Source organism: Monodon monoceros, unplaced genomic scaffold (genome assembly GCF_005190385.1).
Source record: "Monodon monoceros isolate NGI ecotype Baffin Bay Population unplaced genomic scaffold, NGI_Narwhal_1 Super_Scaffold_12, whole genome shotgun sequence".
Classification (NCBI taxonomy): Eukaryota; Metazoa; Chordata; class Mammalia; order Artiodactyla; family Monodontidae; genus Monodon; species Monodon monoceros.
In genome coordinates this window covers 154,677,652-154,696,198 of record NW_021703768.1, presented here as the reverse complement: position 1 = coordinate 154,696,198, position 18,547 = coordinate 154,677,652, and the positions used below count along the sequence as shown (strand labels likewise).

The following is an 18,547-nucleotide window of genomic DNA, read 5'->3' as shown; positions in this document are numbered from 1 at the left end:
ACACCTATGGTCACCTAATCTATGGCAAAGGAGGCAAGAATATACAATGGAGAAAAGGAAGTCTCTTTTGTTCGTGGTGCTGGGAAAACTGGACAGCTACATGTAAGAGAATGAAATTAGAACACTCCCTAACATCACACACAAAAATAAACTCAAAATGGATTAGAGACCTAAATGTAAGGCCAGATACTGTAAAACTCTTAGAGGAAAACACAGGCAGAACACTCTCTGACATAAATAGCAGCAAGATCTTCTTTGATCCACCTCTTAGAGTAATGAAAATGAAAACAAAAATAAACAATTAAACTTAAATACTAATTAAACTTAAAAGCTTTTGCACAGCAAAGGAAACCATAAACAAAACGAAAAGACATCCCTCGTAATGGGAGAAAATATTTGCAAAGAAAGTGACTGACCAGGGATTAATCTCCAAAATATACAAATAGCCCAGGTAGCACAATATGAAATAAACAAACAACCCAATCAAAAAATGGGTGGAAGATCTAAATAGACATTTCTCCAAGAATGACATACAGATGGCCAAAAAGCACATGAAAAGATGCTCAACATTGCTAGTTATTAAAGAAATGCAAATCAAAACTACAATGAGATATCACCTCACACCAGTCAGAATGGCCATCATCAAAAAATCTACAAACAATAAGTGCTGGAGAGGGTGTAGAGAGAAGGGAAACCTCCTACGCTGTTGGTGGGAATGTAATGTAAATTGGTACAGGCACTATGGCGAACACTATGGAAGTTCCTTAAAAAACTAAAAATAGAACTACCATATGACCCAGTAATCCCACTCCTGGGCATATATCCAGAGAAAAACATAATCTGAAATCAAACATGCACCCCAATGTTCACTGCAGCACTATTTACCATAGCCAGGACATGGAAGCAACCTAAATGTCCATCGACAGAGGAATGGATAAAGATGTTGTATGGCAAACTCCTGGGGCTGCCGTGAGGATGTCGTGACCGCCCCTCAGCCCCAAGATGCCACCAGGGCACAGCCCACAGCTCCCCTGCCTGAGGTGTACACAGGCAGGATCCAGCCTCTCCCCTCCCCTCCCAGATTTTATGTGGGCAACCTGCTGCAACTGTTTCTGCCTGGATGGACAGCCTGAGGCAGCCTCACCGCCCCATGAAGCCAGGTCGCAGGCTTATTCTATCCCTGGGTACAGCTCCTTCCCTTCCCCCACGGTCTCGGAACCAAGCTGCAAGGCCTGTGGGGCGCATTTCACAAGCGTGGCCAGGAAGGCCAATGGCCATGTGTCTCAGGACCAAGAGGAACCCATCTACCTGGAGAGCACAGCCAGAGCACCTACTGAGGGTGGACGCAGACCGTCAACTCAGAGGATAGCTGAGGCTGGAGGGCCTCTCTGTCTGACCTGACCAACCGGAGGACGTTGAAGGTCTAACTGTGTGGCATCTCAAAGAGATCCTGGCTCACAACTTCATCAACTACAAGCGCTGCTGTGAGAAGTGGGAGCTGATGGAGGGTGACGTGGCTGTACAAGGGTCAGAAGGGACTCCAGCAGCTGGTGTGTGGTGCTGAAGACCAAAACAGGGGAGCAGGGAAGCAGTGCCATCCAGCCTGGAGGAGAACCTGTGTCGGATCTGCATGGACTCGCCCATCGACTGTGTTCTGCTGGAGTGCAGCCACATGGTCACCTGTACCAAGTGTGGCAAGTGCATGAACCAGTGTCCCATCTGCCGGCAGTACGTGATCTGAGCCGTGCATGTCTTCTGATCCTGAGGGCTTCTACTGGCTTCTTCAGTGCTTTACAGGGACATAGCTCGAGATGTCTGGGCCCACAGTTAGCCAGCTTATAGATGGGCAGGCTAACAAGAAAATCTGCAGTGTTCCTAAGACCAGGGCGAGCAAAGATGCTGTGTCACCTCTGGGCATGCCTGTCTTGCTTCAGAGGTGCACCTTGTGTCTGGCAGAGGCCGAGGCCAGCGGGAACTGGTACAGATCACACAGGCAAGTCCCTGTTTCAATGATCTTGGGGTGATGATGGTAACTGATGAAGCGAGGACTTTCTGGAATTTGGACCATATCTTCCTCCCTTCCTCTGAGAACCTAAACAGTTTCACCCTTCTTCCTGTAGCCCGCCCATCCCCCTGAGCTGCGTGCCTCTGTTTCACCCACCAGAAGTCCTGGTAGAAATGGCTCTCTTCTTCCCCAGCACATCTGGATTCATTTCTGGTCCCTCCAGCTTTCTGTGCTTTAACCAACCTTTGCTAAAGTCTGTTGCTGCATTACCTAAAATCCATGTGCTTCTTCAGACCAAAAAGGCGTTAGCTTACGAGACCAGTAGTGATCCTCCTTAGGACAGAATTTGGACCAGTAAACTCATTTCTGGTGAGAAATGAAACACAAATGCTACTGAAAAAAACTTGAAGTCGTTAAGAGTTGCTTCCTTAAGTGCTGGGATTGGAAGCTATCAGTCTCCTGACCTGCCCTTGGCAGTCAACAAAGCATCTGGCTTTCAAACTGCTGGGAAATTCCAGCCTCTGTGCAAGAGATGGTGCATGGATCATCTCTGTTTCTTCTCTTGGGGCCTGACTTTGTGCCATCCTTAATTTTAGCTTATGAGAAAAAGGAAAGCGTTGGGTGGAAGTAATGGCTTTCTGCTTGGCTTGACTTCTCCAACAAACAGCCTTAAACCACTTTCCCCTGAGCATGAGGTCCCTCCTTCCCATAGAGGTTTTAAACATGGTCTCACTGAAGGCACAGAGACTTAGGCAGAGAGCCTCACTCTTCTCTAGCCAGATTTCTTATGAAGTTCCTGGAGACTGAGTACGTAAGACACAGCACCTAAGAGGTATCAGAAGGTACTGAATGAGGCTGGATTCAGCCCTTGAGCAGACAGCTAGAAGTCTCAGTTCCCCAGGTTGGTGGGGACTCCCTACTCCCATTTCCTTTCTCAGCCTACTGATTTAGGGTCAGGAAGAAGCATTCTCTAAGCCCTTTAGGAAGGGCCATACAATGAGTAGGTGATGTTTTTGAGCCCTCCTGGGGTCTTTTCACCACCTAGTAGTCTTTACTACTAGTCTTTTCACCACTAGAAGAGCTTAAGTTTGCTGGAGAAGCTTAGCCAAGCACAAACATACATACTATGTACTATCAGAAAAGCTGTATGTGCCCCCATTACCACTGGATGAGCTATGCAAACGCTTAAACACCTGAGAGCCTTGGCAGTCATCCCCACCCCTTGCAGCCAAGATCTCTCAGACTAGAAGAACCAATCATGACTTTGGAAAGCAGTGGGAAACCTCTAAGGGAACCTGTTTATTGGTACAGACATGCTTAATGCTTTCTCTCCATCAACCACTAATCCCCTTTTGGGGGAGTGAAATAATTTTATAAAGTAGTTGTCAGCTGAACACTGGATCATCTACCTTGACATTATACCAAGTCCTGGATGATTTGATTCTTGGCTACAGCCTTTGTAGAAACTGGGGGAATCAAGAGATTTCCCTGTAAAGACATCATCTTTCACCTTTCTGCTGGACAGTAAATACTACAGTTTACAGTGCCTACCAGATTAACAAAGGATTCAGCTACTCAATTCCTCTGTGAAACAGGTCTACATATATGCAGCTCAGTTACAACCTAGCAATAACTTCAGGGCAGAAGCTGGCTGTCTCCCTACTTAAAACTTGCTTTCTCTGCTGAGGCCTTACCTCTCCCTACCTCCCAATTTCCCTCTTAGACATGAGTTGATAATATTCTGATGGTTGGTTTGTAACCTCAGTAAGAGTTAGAACTGATGTCATTTACTCATTTTGGAGAAAGAACTTGCCTTGAAGTCTTCTAACCTCTTTTGGTGAAGGTTTCCATTTAGGAAAAAAAGGTGCCCCTGCCTTTTTTGTATCTTATTACTATACCAAATAAAAGTTGGGAATTCTAAGATCCCAATTCAGTAACTGTCTAACCTAGGTAGAAAACTTGATTTTTATCCTTGAATGCTCTCTCCTGCCCATCATGGAGCCTTGGTCTTAATTATGATGGAAACATCTAATTCTTCCATTATTCCATGGCTTTTGCTGTGATTGTTCTGAGATTTCAGTTGAGACTTGTTTTAAAAGACATGGACAGCTCACTGGTTCATAATACATTGGAATAGCTGGATCCCAACTAGTAAGAATAAGCTGTACAGGAATTAGTGCTCAATATATATTGTAAAAATTTGTTGAAATCTTTAAAAAAAATGTAATATACACAATGGAATATTACTCAGCCATAAAAAAAGAATGAAATAATGCCATTTGCAGCAACATGGATGGACCTAGAGATTGTCATGCTGAGTGAAGTAAGTCAGAGAGAGAAAGACAAATGTCATATGATACCGCTTACATGCGGAATCTTAAAAAAAATGGTACAAATGAACTTATTTACAAAACAGAAATAGAGTCACAGATGTAGAAAACAAACTTATGGTTACCAGGGTGGGAAGTGGGGAGGGGTGGGGGAGAGATAAATTGGGAGATTGGGATTGACATATACACACTACTATATATAAAATAGATAATAAGGACCTACTGTATAGCACAGGGAGCTCTCCTCAATACTATGTAATGACCTATATGGAAAAAGAATCTCAAAAAGGGTGGATGTATGTATAACTGATTGCTGTACAGCAGAAACTAACACAACATTGCAAATCAACTATACTACAATAAAAATTTTAAATAAATAAATAAAGTTAAGGGGGGGAAAAAAAAAAACCCAGAGTTCCACATGGGGCAGTTGTGTGTCACACTTTAATAGCCACTCTGAGGCATCAGGTAGGACACCCAGTAACCACGAGATTCACACTGCAGTGGGAAAATGGAGGTCAGTGGTTTAAAGTGGGGAAGTAAGTCATCCCCTTACTGTGAAGACATGACTACATCAGAAAACAGCAGCAAATAAGCCAAGCAGAAAATCCTCTCTGCACCCTGGGCACTGCCATCCCAGGGCAGCCACTCCTCCCCTGAGCTCATGAGGGCTATGGTGGGGAGAGGGGGCTGCCAATGCCATTGTGGGGCCGAAGCTGTGGAGATGTGCTACCCTGGCATAAAATGGTATTGGGGCTCCCCCAGCTGGCACCCCTGAGCACAGAGATACACCTTGGAGGGCTCAGGTGGATGTCAGCAGTGCATGTGCCTCCACTCACAGACACCGCCACTCCACCTGGCCCCAAGAGATTCCCACCCTGAGACATGCCCCCAAGCCAACATGGTAAGACCATTCCCAGAGCCCACTTGCCCCTTCAGCCACCCCAGACACTGAGAAGCCTCCTTTCCAGGCCTGACCAAGCAGGCTCAGAGGGGTGTGGACAGCCCAGAGGCATCCTGGAGCATCCTGCCCTTGGCTGATGGATGAACTACCTCTAGATCTATATGGTTCGGAATCTCATCCAGGGCCTGGTGGAAGCTGGGCCTCTGCTCAGCACAGAGGCAGGCGCAGGACTCACTTCTACCCACCCTCAGTCCTCAGGAGGGCTCCTGATGCTCCAGCCACAAAGCCACCACAAGAGGACAGCCAGCCTCAGCATAGGACCCTCCACAGGAAGCATGATGGGCTGGGAACACCGGGGCTGCAGCAGCATGCCCCACCATGCCTGCAGCTCTGGGAGGCCCACGTATACTTGGGGACCCTCCAAGGGGGTATTCTTTCAACTGGGCCACCCTAGGAAGTGGGGGCTGGCCTACAGGGTGCAGCAGATAAACAGAGGCCTTGTACAGGACTGCAGGGACATCCAGGGCTACTTAGTGGATGTGGGCCACCAGTCTGGCACAGATGCAGTTAGGGCCACAAGGCCACTCTCAGAGGTTCTGATGTGGAGAGGACCCTTGATTTTCTCGGACCGCAACAGAGCCAGACCCACGTCCCCCAGGCCTGCCCTGTACTTGCCGGCTGCCTGCCCCGACTTGGTGAGCACAGAGGTGCCAGGGGCAATGCTGCCCACAGGGAGGGGGCCTGAGAGCTGTACTGGGAAGAGGCGCTTTCGGATGACACCCATGTGGTGGGTGCGAGCCGTCAGCTCCTGGCCAATGTAGCAGCCTTTGGTGAAGCTGACGCCATTCATGAAGGCCAGGTTAGACTCCAGCGGTAGGGCTACTCCTGGGGGCAGGTCATGGACCCCCTCGGGAACGCCTGTAGAGGTAGGGAGAGGCTTGGTGAGACTAAGGTGTCCTCCAGAGCTGGGGGCTCAATCAAGAGTGGCCGGGGGTACTGGCATGTAGGAGTCCCACCACCTGACCCGCCACAATCCTCTGGGTCCCTCCTAGAACCCCTTCTTGTCCCTCCCCATCCTCCAGGTCCCTACTCCAGCCCCCCACTCTGGTCCCTGGGTGAGCACCTTGGTCTGGCCCTCAATACTACCCACTAAAGAAGTCGACCCTACCCCTGACCCCGGATCTCTGCTCTCTACCCTGGCTCCTCCCAGTGCCTGGGCTCACCACACAGTTTCCCCAGGGCTCTGTGTCACACCCCTCCGGTCCCTTCCCATCCCACCCTGTCCTTCCTCTGCCCCCATCCAGCACCACTCCTCTACCCCCGACCCTTCCCCAGGTCCAACCCCATGTCCATACCTTGCTGGTACCGGTGTCGGTGATAATCCTGGAGGTCCCCAAGACGGCCCCCGAGCACCAGGGCTGAGCCCTCATCCTGGGAGAGGAGCCGCCAGCCCATGCGAGCAGTCCGGGGATCACGGGTGAGGATGGTGGTGCACTCGGCCTTCTCCTGAAGCAGCACAGCCCTGCCGGCCTCCTTAGGGGCACAGGGCAGCACGGCCCACACCCGCAGCTCGGGGCATGGCTCCACGGTGACCCTCCGCCGGATCTTGTGCAGCACCAGGTGCCTCTGCAGCGCATCCAGCACTGAGCTGTCACACTCCAGGAGGAAAGTGGGCTGCTCGTGGGAGCCCTCAGGGAGCCTGCGGGGAGAGGAAGGGGTGCATGGGGGCGGGCACGGCACACCGTGGAACGTGCATGGAGTCAGGCCGCGGCCATACGTGGCTGTGCCTCCCAAGTGCACCTCGGACCACCTAGTAAAGCTGCACAGCACAGCCATGTGCTGTAGACCTCATGGCACCACCCCTCCCCGCCCAGGGAGGAAACCCCAGGAAACAGTCTGGCAGGTGGAGGAGAGGGCTTGGCCCAACAGGTGGGAAGCAGGGCCCTGGGACCACAGTGGTGTCTGGTGCGCAAGGTGAGGCGGAAAGGCACAGACGGCCACACTGAAGTCCAGGATTTGTCTCCTCCAGCCCTGAGAAGCCACTGAGAAGCCAAGGGTCCTAAGGCAGGGCACACAATGGATTTCAGGAGGGATGTGGGCAGGCAGGAAGAGCTGGGAGGACAGCAGACAGCTGACGCAGGTGAGATGCATGGTGAAGCCACACCCTACCCATGCCCACCTCCCACCTCCCCTAGGGAAGCTCCGCAACCTGATCAGGGCTCCAGAACCATCCTAACCCTCACTTCAGGCAGCCCACATCCACCGGAATGACCCCAGATCCTGTTATTGACGGATGGATGATGGGGCCCTTACAGACAGATGAGCAGAGAGGAGAGACCAGTGCACCATCAGACATGGTGGAGGGGCCCTAAGTGGAGACATCCAGGACCCAGAGTACATGGCTGGAGTCCTGGTTATAGACGTGGCTTGAGCAAGGACCCACAGCTGGGCGGGAGCTGAGACACAGAAGCGGGTAAGACCTTCCAGGAGCACGTATAAGACAGAAAGGTCATCAGCTGGTACCCCAGACCCCTCCTCCAGAACCCATCAGCTGTGCCCCCAACCCCCTCCCCAGGCAGGAAAGGGTTAACTGCTGCCCTGGAGCAGCCAGTCACCCCCCGAGGAAAGAGCTACAGAGGCTTGCTTGGTGGGTTCACCTTACAGCACAAACCCTGTCATGTCCATGCATATAACTATCAGCCACGGGTCCAATAAGGACAGGGACAACCGTGTGGAACACAGCAGGCTGTAGCAGCAAGTCAGGTTAGCACCTCACCTTCCAAACAGTCCTCAAAGAAGGTAAAAAATGAGATCAGCTGAGGGGTGGAAAAAGGATCATTTACGGATGGAATTAAAATGCCAGAAAAAAACAGAAGAGCTCAAAGGCGCTGCCTCAGATAACCACATGGAAAGAAGTTCAAAGTCACTTATCAGGAAACAAAGGCAAATTAAAACCACGATGAGATACCACGGCACAACTATCAGAAATAAGAACATCCAAGGCAGTGAGGATGCAGAGAAGCTGGATCATTCAGCCTTGCTGGTGGGAACGTAAATGGAACGGATATTCTGGAAAATGGTTTGCAGTCCTTTATAAAACTAGACATGCAGCTACCACACAACCCAGCCATTGTACTCCTGGGTATTTATCCCAGAAAACACCCCAGGTGTTCACATAAAACCTGTGCATGAACGTTAGAGGCAGTTTTATTCTTAACAGCCAAGAAATGAAACCAAAATATCCTTCAGTTGGTGAATGGTTAAACAAACTGTGGTCCATTCCCTCAATGGAATACTGCTCAGCAGGGAAAAGGAACAGACTACTGATGAAGCCAAAGGGCATCAAGGTGAGTGAAACCCAATCTCAGAAGACTCTGTTTGTACGATATTCCTGAAATGACATGATCATAAAGATGGAGAGCGAGCAGGGCTGAGGGGATGGGAAGGGCAGTATGCCCACAGAGGGCAGAAGGGAGCTTGATGGTAATGGAGCAGCTCTGCCTTGATCGAGGTTACACAGGTCTACATGTGTGATCAAATCAGAGCTGCACGCATGAGAGCACGTGGAAATCTGGGAGAACCTGAGGGTGCCCTGTGGCTGGCCCATTTCCGTCCCAACTGTGACCCTGGACTATAGGAGGCAAGATGATGCTACTGCAGGAACTGGGTGAAGGGTATATGGGACATCCCTGTTCATTTTTTTGTGGCTTACTGTAAATCTATAATTATTTCGAAATAAAAAGTTAAAAAGAAAGAAGAAAAAGGAGCTGCCTCTGGAGAAAATTGGTCCATGCCGGTGAGAAGGAAGACAGCAGTCGGTCAATTTTCATCAAAAGCCTTTTAATGTTATTAGGTTTTTTAACCATGTGCAGGTACATTTTTATTTTTTATTTATTTTTTATATCTTTATTGGAGTATAATTGCTTTACAATGGTGTGTTAGTTTCTGCTTTATAACAAAGTGAATCAGTTATACATATACATATGTTCCCATATCTCTTCCCTCTTGCGTCTCCCTCCCTCCCACCCTCCCTATCCCACCCCTCCAGGGGGTCACAAAGCAACAAGCTGATCTCCCTGCGCTATGCAGCTGCTTCCCACTAGCTATCTACCTTACGTTTGGTAGTGTATATATGTCCATGCCACACTCTCACTCTGTCACAGCTTACCCTTCCCCCTCCCCATATCCTCAAGTCCATTCTCTAGTAGGTCTGTGTCTTTCTTTATTCCTGTCTTACCCCTAGGTTCTTCATGACATTTTTTTTCTTAAATTCCATATATGTGTTAGCATACGGTATTTGTCTTTCTCTTTCTGATTTACTTCACTCTGTATCAAAGACTCTAGGTCTATCCACCTCATTACAAATAGCTCAATTTCGTTTCTTTTTATGGCTGAGTAATATTCCATTGTATATATGTGCCACATCTTCTTTATCCATTCATCCGATGATGGACACTTAGGTTGTTTCCATCTCTGGGCTATTGTAAATAGAGCTGCAATGAACATTTTGGTACATGACTCTTTTTGAATTATGGTTTTCTCAGGGTATACGCCCAGTAGTGGGATTGCTGGGTCATATGGTAGTTCTATTTGTAGTTTTTTAAGGAACCTCCATACTGTTCTCCACAGTGGCTGTATCAATTTACATACATATTTATTTTTTTAATCTCCGATAAAGGAAGCAGACAGAAACAGTATGAAATACTGGCAAGGGGAGGAATTGGGCATGGGTGGACAGAATATGAGGTTGTAGGGGAGAGTAAACCTTGGAGGGAAGAGGGAGAAATGAGGGTAAAGCCATACCCAAGGAGGGAGGAGGCCCAGCATGGGGAGGGCCCTGAGAAGGGCTGGTGAAGGGACCACCAGAATGCCGGGGTAGACAGGCCCCAGGCTGATGCCCCCATCTCACTCACGGGGCGGATGTTCCACGGGGTTCAAGACAAATTGGGTGGGGCAGGGCCAGGTTCTGGGCTCAGACACTTTCTGAGCTACCTGTGCAGATGGCCATATGCCATTCAGCCCCTCAGGACCAACAAAGCTGCAATGCACCCCTGCTCCCCACCACCCCAAATCAGACTGTCTGCTGCCCCTGCTGCAGTTGAGTAACAGGGGACAGGTCAGAAGAAGAAGGGGTGAAGTAGGGTGAGCCTATGCTCAGGGCAGCTTTCTTGGCTGGCATGGCCAATGTGTGGGCTGGAGCACTCTCTGTGGGGCCATCCTGGGCACTGCTGAGCGCTGAGAGCACCCTGGGCCCAGGCCACTAGAGGCAAGGAGCATCCACGCCTGAATGACAACCACAAATATCCCCAGACGTCACCAAGTGCCCCTGAGTAGAGCTGCCAGATAAAACATAGGATGTCCAGTCAAATTTCAATTTCAGAAAACAATGTAATGTCTTTAGTATATGTATTTCCCAAACACTGCGTAGGTCACCTCCTAAAAAGTCACCCGTGTCTGTTTGAAATTTAGCTGGGCAACCCACAATTTTATTTGCTAAGCCTGGAAGCACCTCCTAGGGGCACAACCGCAGCAGCAGGAAAAGGAAGGTCGAGGGGCACCTGCAGCCTCCCCAGCCGGCCTGGCGGGCAGGACCTGGATATAGCATGTGGTGGCAGTGCAATCCCAGGTGTCCATCCTCACCCACCCTCCTGCCCAGGACGCAGGCTGTGAAAACCCAAAAAGGGAGGGTCAAGCCCACCTAACTCCTCATCCAGAACTCCCAGAGTGCCCTCCTCCAGCAGCCCAATGCCCTGCACAGTACCTGACACCCTGGTACCCACCACCCCCATAAACACAGGGACCTCACTCCTCGAGTGCAGCCCTGGATCCAGCTCTGCTCAGGGCCAGGGTCTTCACACATAAACAGATCCCCTCAGGGGCACTGCAGGTACCAGGTCATGAGGCATGGGGCACAAGGGGGCTAGCAGGTAAGGGACACACAGGTGCACAGAGACCAGACCCAAATGCCTGTCAAGGAGTGGTGGCACTCACCAGGGGCCTTGGACTGCTGCAGGACTGTACATGGAGGACCCTGTCAGGCTGGCATACTCCAAGTCGCCTAGGGGAACAGCCTACAGCGTGCCCATGGGGGACTGAGTATATGGAGCCCTATACGCTCCCCACAAGGCAGGAAGAGGACAATCCAGGGGTCCACAGATCATGGCCACAGCAGGAGGGCAGAAGAGACGTGGGTTAAATGGAGGCTCAGTGGGGTTGCCATAAGAACCATGAGGTCCTGGGCAGAGATGCACTAGCCCCACTGCCCACCTTCCCTCTGCTGGGTACACACATACCAGGAACCTGCTGAGACCAGACTCAGCATGGAGCCAGCTGAGATGAGCACCAGGGGAACCAGGCATGGAGAGAAACAAGGGAGCAGTGGACCATCCGAATCCTCTCCAGGCAACCCTGGCCGGATGGCCCCCAGAGACACCCCCCAGAAACCCGTAGACAGAGACTTCAGTGTGTCCCACAAAAGCCAGAGCAGCCCAGGACCAAAACCTGGAGTATCTCCTCTGCAGCCAGCACTTAAGGCCTCCATCATGAAGACAGAGGCCCAGGAAGCAAACACATGGTCAGAATGAGGAAAGACTTTCAAAACACAAAGCCTCGGGCTTCCCTGGTGGCGCAGTGGTTGAGAGGCCGCCTGCTGATGCAGGGGACACGGGTTCGTGCCCCGGTCGGGAAGATCCCACATGCCGCGGAGCAGCTGCGCCCGTGAGCCATGGCCGCTGAGCCTGTGCGTCCGGAACCTGTGCTCCGCAACGGGAGAGGCCACAACAGTGAGAGGCCTGCATATCGCAAAAAAAAAACAACCACAAAGCCTCAGCTGAGAGGGTGAGGAGTCAAGCCACAGACTGGGAGAAAAGGTTTGAAAAGTCACATCTGACAAAGGACTGTCACTCAAAATATACAAAACCACTTACAACTCAAATAAGTAAACAAACAACCTGATTAAAAATGGGCCAAAGACCTCAACAAACACCTCCCCAAAGATAGGTGGCAAACAGCGTATGAAAAGATGCTCCACGTCATATGTCATCGGGGAAAAGCAAATTAAAAAAACAACAAGCTACCATTACACACCTATTAGAATGATCAAAATCCAGAACACTGACACCACCAAATGCTGGTGAGGTTATAGAGCAACGGAAAGTCTTCATTCATTGCTGCTGGGAATGCAAAATCGTACAGCTACTTTGGAAGATATTTTGGTGGTTTCCTACAAAACTACACATATTCTTCCCTTACAATCCAGCAATCACACTCCCTGGTATTTACCTAAAAGGAGATGAAAAGTAACCGCCACACAGAAACCTGCACACAGATGCTTATAGCACCTTTATTCATAATTGCAACAATATGGAAGCAACTGCTGAAGTCCTTCAGTAGATGGATACATAAACTGGTACATCCAAACAATGGACTATTATTCAACACTAAAATGAGCTATCAAGCCCTGAAAAGACACGGAGGACACAAATGTATATTATTAAGTGAAAGAAGTCAATCTGAAAAGGCTGCATACTCCGTGATTCCAACTACGTGACATTCTGGAAAAAGTGAAACTATGGAGACAGTTCCAGATCCAAAAAGATCCTTTCAGTGGTTGTGAGGAGTTAGGAGGAAGGGAGGGTTGAATAGGTAGAGCACAGAGTATATTTAGGGGTAGTGAAACTACCATATATATTATAATAGTACATACACGTTATTATACATTTGTCCAATTTGTCCAGCACCAGCAGTGAAACCTAATGTGAATTAAGGACTCTGAATAATTTTGGTGTTAATGCAGGCTCGTCGATTGTAAATAACATACTACTTTGGAGGAAGAGGTTGATAACGGGGGAGACTATGCATGCGTGGGGGCAGAGAGTATATAAGAAGTCTCTGTACATTCCCCTAAATTTTGCTATGAACCTAAAATTGGTCTAAAAAGTCTACTTTTTCTTTTTTCTTTATTTTTTTGGCCACGCCACATGGCTTGCAGGATCTCAGTTCCCTGACTAGAGATTGAACCCAGGCCACGTCAGTGAAAGTTTGGAATCCTAACCACTAGGCCAACAGGGAACTCCCTATAAAGTCTACTCTAAAAACAAAAAGCTTGTTGGTAGGAATGTAAATTGATACAACTGCTATGGAGAACGGTTGGAGGTTCTGTAAAAAACTAAAAATAGAACTACCGTTTGACCCAGCAATCCCACTACTGGGCATATACCCTGAGAAAACCATAATTCAAAAAGAGTCATGTACCACAGTGTTCATTGCAGCTCTATTTACAATAGCCAGGACATAGAAGCAACCTAAGTGTCCATCAACAGATGAATGGATAAAGAAGATGTGGCACATATATACAATGGAATATTACTCAGCAATAAAAAGAAACGAAATTGAGTTATTTATAGTGAGGTGGATGGATCTAGAGTCTGTCATACAGAGTGAAGTAAGTCAGAAAGAGAAAAACAAATACCGTATGCTCACACATATATATGGAATCTAAAAAAAAAAAAAGGTCATGAAGAACCTAGGGGCAGGACAGGACGCAGACCTACTAGATAATGGACTTGAGGACATGGGGAGGGGGAAGGGTAAGCTGGGACAAAGTGAGAGAGTGACATGGACATATATACACTACCAAACGTAAAATAGATAGCTAGTGGGAAGCAGCCGTATAGAACAGGGAGATCAGCTTGTTGCTTTGTGACCCCCTGGAGGGGTGGGATAGGGAGGGTGGGAGGGAGGGAGACGCAACCTGGAAGAGATATGGGGATATATGTATATGTATAGCTGATTCACTTTGTTATAAAGCAGAAACTAACACACCGTTGTAAAGCAATTATACTCCAATAAAGATGTTTAAATATAAAAATAAATAAAATTGATTAGTTTGAAAAAAGAAACGAAATTGAGTTATTTGTAGTGAGGTGGATGGACCTAGAGTCTGTCATACAGAGTGAAGCAAGTCAGAAAGAGAAAAATACTGTATGCTAACACATATATATGGAATCAAAAAAAAATGGTACTGATGAACCTAGTGGCAGGACAGGAATAAAGACATAGACGTAGAGAATGGACTTGAGAACACGGAGCGGGGAGGGGGAAGCTGGGGCGAAGTAGAGTAGCATCGACATATGTACACTACCAAATGTAAAATAGTTAGCTAGAGGGAAGCAGCCGTATAGAACAGGGAGATCAGCTCGGTGCTTTGCAATGACCTAGAGGGGTGGGATAGGGAGGGTGGGAGGGAGGCTCAAGAGGGAGGGGATATGGGGACATGTGTATGCATATGGCTGATTCACTTTGTTGTACGACATAAACTAACACAGTATTGTGAAGCAACTGTACTCCAATAAAGATCTATTACAAAAAAAACAAAAAGCTAAAGCTTTGTCTGAGATGCTCCTACATCCGGACCAGGGCGCACTGAGGAAGGAACAACTCAAGGATGGGAAACTAGAAGCGTGACAGTTTTAATGAAAAATTCCAGGGAGTTCCCTGGTGGTCTAGTGGTTAGGATTCCAGGCTTTCACTGCCCTGGCCTGAGTTCAATCCCCAGTCCGGGAACTGAAGTCCCGCAAGCTGCGCAGTTGGCCAAAAAAAAAGAAAAAGAAAAATTCCAGAGAGAAGATGCAGAGAAAACACCAGGTAGAGAGCAAGCACGAAGAAAACAGGAAGGTCCCAGGCTCCCAGGCGGGACAGCCAGTTGCCAGTGTGTCCCTCTCCCCAGAGAGCAGACCTCAGTGAGATCAGATGTAGGTAAAGGGCCAAGAGCAACCAGGAGGGGAAGGATCACATCCCATGAACTACCGGCAGGCATCAGACCAGAACAAAGGCATAGCGATGGGGTGGAAGGCCAGCAGGATTGGCACCCCATGCCCCAGAGCAGAACTGGGAGAGAGAAATCTGGACATTGTTTACCAAGCCCCCAGGCCCAAGAGCAGCCATCTGAGGGAGTGTTCTCATGTCTTCTCTCCTCTAACTGCTCAGGAGAAGTGGGACCACTAACTCAGGCTGTCTCTTTCTGATGGAATGAAGACCCCACCCCACCCCTCGGGGCGGCACTCCCCACAAAGGACTTTGAGTTGGAATCTCAGAAGAGCACCTGGGGTCAGGGGGCATCATCACAGTGCACCCCAATTCCCTTAGCACACAGACAGCAAGTGGCACTGCAATACCCCATTCTCAGGAATTAACAAGAGAGAGAAAAACAAAGTCCTCTATAGGACAAATCAGGGCATCCACAATGTGTGGAAAGAGCCACCACATACATGCTTGGTGACAAGAACTGCTGGCCCAGCAGCTAAGCAAAAACGCTTCAGACCTGAGGAAAAGTATGAAGAGAAAAAAACCCCTAGAAACAAAAAAATTTTACACTGTAGAGTGACTTACGGGATATAAAATTCATTATAACAAGAATGCAAAGGCATAAAGATGTAAAGGCAGACTGGAGACTCAAGGAAGAAAATTTGGGGACCAAAACAACATCATTACAACACTGATATATTAACTGAAAATTACTGACACAGAGGGTTTAAGATAATCAAAGAACACAGTTTCTAAAAGAGATTAAAGCAACTACTGGGAAGGTAATAATTACATAAAACAGATAATGACAACAAACCTTTTCTGTAAAGAACCAGACGGTAAATAATTTAGGTTTGCAGCCACACTGTCTCTACCACATTATTATATTACTAATTATACTTTTGCCATTGGAAAATGAAAGTAGCCATACAGTATACAAACAAATGGGCATGCAGCATTCCAATCAAACTTTACTTATGAAAACAGAGAGTGAGCTGGATCTGCCCAAGGGTCATCTGAGTCCTGTTCCAGAGTCATACAGCCCACCAAGTGCCCAGCAACATGACGTGAAAGAAGACCCAAAATACAACACATTGTCATAACACTTCAAAACATCAGGATGAAAAAGAGCCCCGAAGAGTGTCCAAAGAAAAAGCAGTCACACACAAAGCCTCAAAAATAAAAAGGCACCAGGCTTCTTGACAGCAATGCCAGTTGTGGCTTCAATGTTTTCAGGGACAATTTTCAGCCTAGAATTTTATGCCCAGCCAAGCTATCAGGTAAAACCATTTGATGGAGTCAAAGGTCCACCTGAAGTATCCTACCTCTCAACAAGGCACTAAAGAACATACTCCTCCAGCAGGCAGGCACTGAGGAAGATGCAGACAAGAACCCACAATAGAAGAGGGACATTGGAGTTTCCAGGGCAGTTTCAGGCAGAGCAACGACCTGCAACTGCATGAGAGGTTCTAGAAGAACCTTTGAGAAAGTCTGAGAAAGCTAAGCAAGTGAAAACCGAAAGCTCTATAGCTCTAAAGGCCACTGACTTGGCTTGTCCTGGTGACCATCACAGAAAGTCATGATAAAATCAGCACTGACTGATGTAAAACACCAAACGCTAATAATCACTGAATCACTGAATTGGACAGAAATGTGTGTACACTGGAGAACTCAGGAAGTAGTGGCACAAGCCAGTAGCGCAGAGACTGCTCCCTGCAGTGTGGCTCCAGGTGCCACAACCCCTTCTCCGTGCAGTGGGTCTGAGCAGGATCAGAGACCAGGAGCAGGGACGCCCAGGCCCTCCCATTGGTGAGTGTCACTGGCCCATCCCTGGGTGCAGGCTCCAGCTCACCTATGGCTGCCCTGCCCCGGTGCCCTCCCCCAGGTGCCCATCCCCAGCCCACCCTGTGTGCGGGTCCCCAAGTTCCCTACCCTGGGCGCACCTCCGATCCTCAGGTGCCCTCCCTTGGAGGCCCACCTCGGCACCCCCTATGCACAGGTTCCCAGGTGTCCCTTCCCCTGGATGCCCTGTCCTGCATGTCCTCTCCTGGATGTCCGTCCTGGGCCATTGGTAGCCCTCCCCTAGGTGCCCTGCCTCTGGGTGTCCTTAGTTCCGCCCCCTGTCCGCCCCTCCCCGGTGCCTACCCCTCCCCTGAGAGCTCTCCATGGGAGCCCATCCTCCAAGCCTTCTCATGCCCGCTCCTGGGTGCCCTTCCCCTGGGTAATACCCCCTCCCCTACCCCGGTCCCCCGGAGCCTGTGCCCCAACCCGCTCTCACCCGTAGAGAATGACGTCATAGAGGGTGCGTCCCTGGACGTTGAGAAAGTGGGCGTAGCCCGAACGCGCCGAAGTTGAAGCCTCGCCGGCCGCAGGACCTGGAAGCGGCAGCTCATTGGTCAGCAGACCCAGGAGAAAGGGCGCAGAGTCCGGCCCACGCACGCGCACCAGGGCGCGCTCGTCCAGTAGGAAGCAGGCCCACGCCGCGCTGCCCGCGGACTCACCACGCTGACTGCAATAGTTGTGGCCCAGGCGACGCCTCGGGGCAGCGCGCAGCCGCCAGCTCCAGGCCCGGCCGCCGCGCCCTGGAGCTGCACCCCGGAGCAGCGCTGCGGCCGCCATCTTGGGGACGAGTGAGGCGGCGGGAAGGGGCGGCCCGGGCGGCGGCGCGAGCGGGCGGGAGCGCGCCACAACACCTTGGAGGCGGGCGAGTGGAGCGTGCGCTGGGCGGAGGTGGGGGGGGGGTGGAGGCGGTGCAGGCGGGCCCCAAAACAGCCCCTGACGGCGGGCGGGCGAAGCGTGCGCGGGGGCGGAGTGTGTGCGAGCATGCGCGGGCTAGTACCACAGCAATCCCTGGAGGCGGGCGAGCGGTGCTCGCGTGAGTAGCCAGGGTGAGGGTGGGCGGACCTTGCGCGGGGGCGACGCCTCGGGCTGTCACTCCCCCGCCCACCTATCCTGAGCTGGCTTCTGCTCCTGCAGTTGACCTCCTCCACGAGCCTCAGAGAAGTTTCTGCTTGCTTTATAGTGGTGAGCCGCTCATAACCTAAACTTTACCATCTTAACCATTTTTGGGTGCACATTTCAGGGGCATTAAGCGCGTTCACACTCTGTTGCAGCCATCCCCATCATTCAGAACTTTCTCACCTTCCCATGCGGAAACTCCACCCCCATCAAACGCAGATCCCTATCTACCTCCCCAGTCCCTGGGAACCCCATTCCACTCTGTCTCTATGAACCTGACTCCTCTGGGAAACTCATAGAAGTGGAGTCATGCAGTATTTGTCCTTTTGTGACTGGCTTGTGTCTACCAGGTTCCACCATGATGTAGCATATGTCAACCTTTTTAAGGGCTGAATGATGTTCAATTGTATGTGAATACCATATTTGAATTATCCATTCACCCATTGGTGGACATTTGTGTTGTTTCCACCCATTGGCTGTTTTGAATACTGCTATGAAGATGGGTGTACAACTTTGCTTTCAGTTCCTTTGTAAAACAGACACTCC

The 18,547-nt window shown here is 49.7% G+C and overlaps 1 protein-coding gene and 1 pseudogene across 2 annotated transcripts; one reads left to right on the top strand and one right to left on the bottom strand.

Moving 5' to 3' along the window:
• The first annotated feature begins 864 nt into the window (after nucleotides 1–864).
• Nucleotides 865–4,202, top strand: LOC114891869 (annotated as a pseudogene).
• A 536-nt stretch (nucleotides 4,203–4,738) lies between these two features.
• On the bottom strand, nucleotides 4,739–17,751 carry IBA57 (iron-sulfur cluster assembly factor IBA57). Of its 2 annotated transcripts, XM_029216333.1 has the most exons (4): nucleotides 17,545–17,751; nucleotides 17,322–17,418; nucleotides 6,595–6,938; nucleotides 4,739–6,157 (listed from the first exon to the last, which is right to left on the bottom strand). In XM_029216333.1, exons 1-4 carry the CDS (start codon nucleotides 17,660–17,662, stop codon nucleotides 5,766–5,768), a joined length of 951 nt encoding a protein of 316 aa, XP_029072166.1. In that variant the 5' UTR covers nucleotides 17,663–17,751; the 3' UTR covers nucleotides 4,739–5,765. The 2 variants fall into 2 exon arrangements, with proteins under 2 accessions (XP_029072166.1, XP_029072165.1); XM_029216332.1 differs by having other exon boundaries at nucleotides 17,322–17,751.
• Nucleotides 17,752–18,547: the final 796 nt, after the last annotated feature.

Bases quoted from the DNA above. Each gene is read 5' to 3' on its own strand.
- IBA57 (XM_029216332.1), bottom strand. From the start codon at position 17,662: ATGGCGGCCGCAGCGCTGCTCCGGGGTGCAGCTCCAGGGCGCGGCGGC. The intron at 6,939-17,321 runs GTGAGAGCGGGT...CTCTCCCCGCAG, and splicing joins TATGACGTCATTCTCTACGG to GCTCCCTGAGGGCTCCCACG. The intron at 6,158-6,594 runs GTATGGACATGG...CTACCTCTACAG, and splicing joins CCGACACCGGTACCAGCAAG to GCGTTCCCGAGGGGGTCCAT.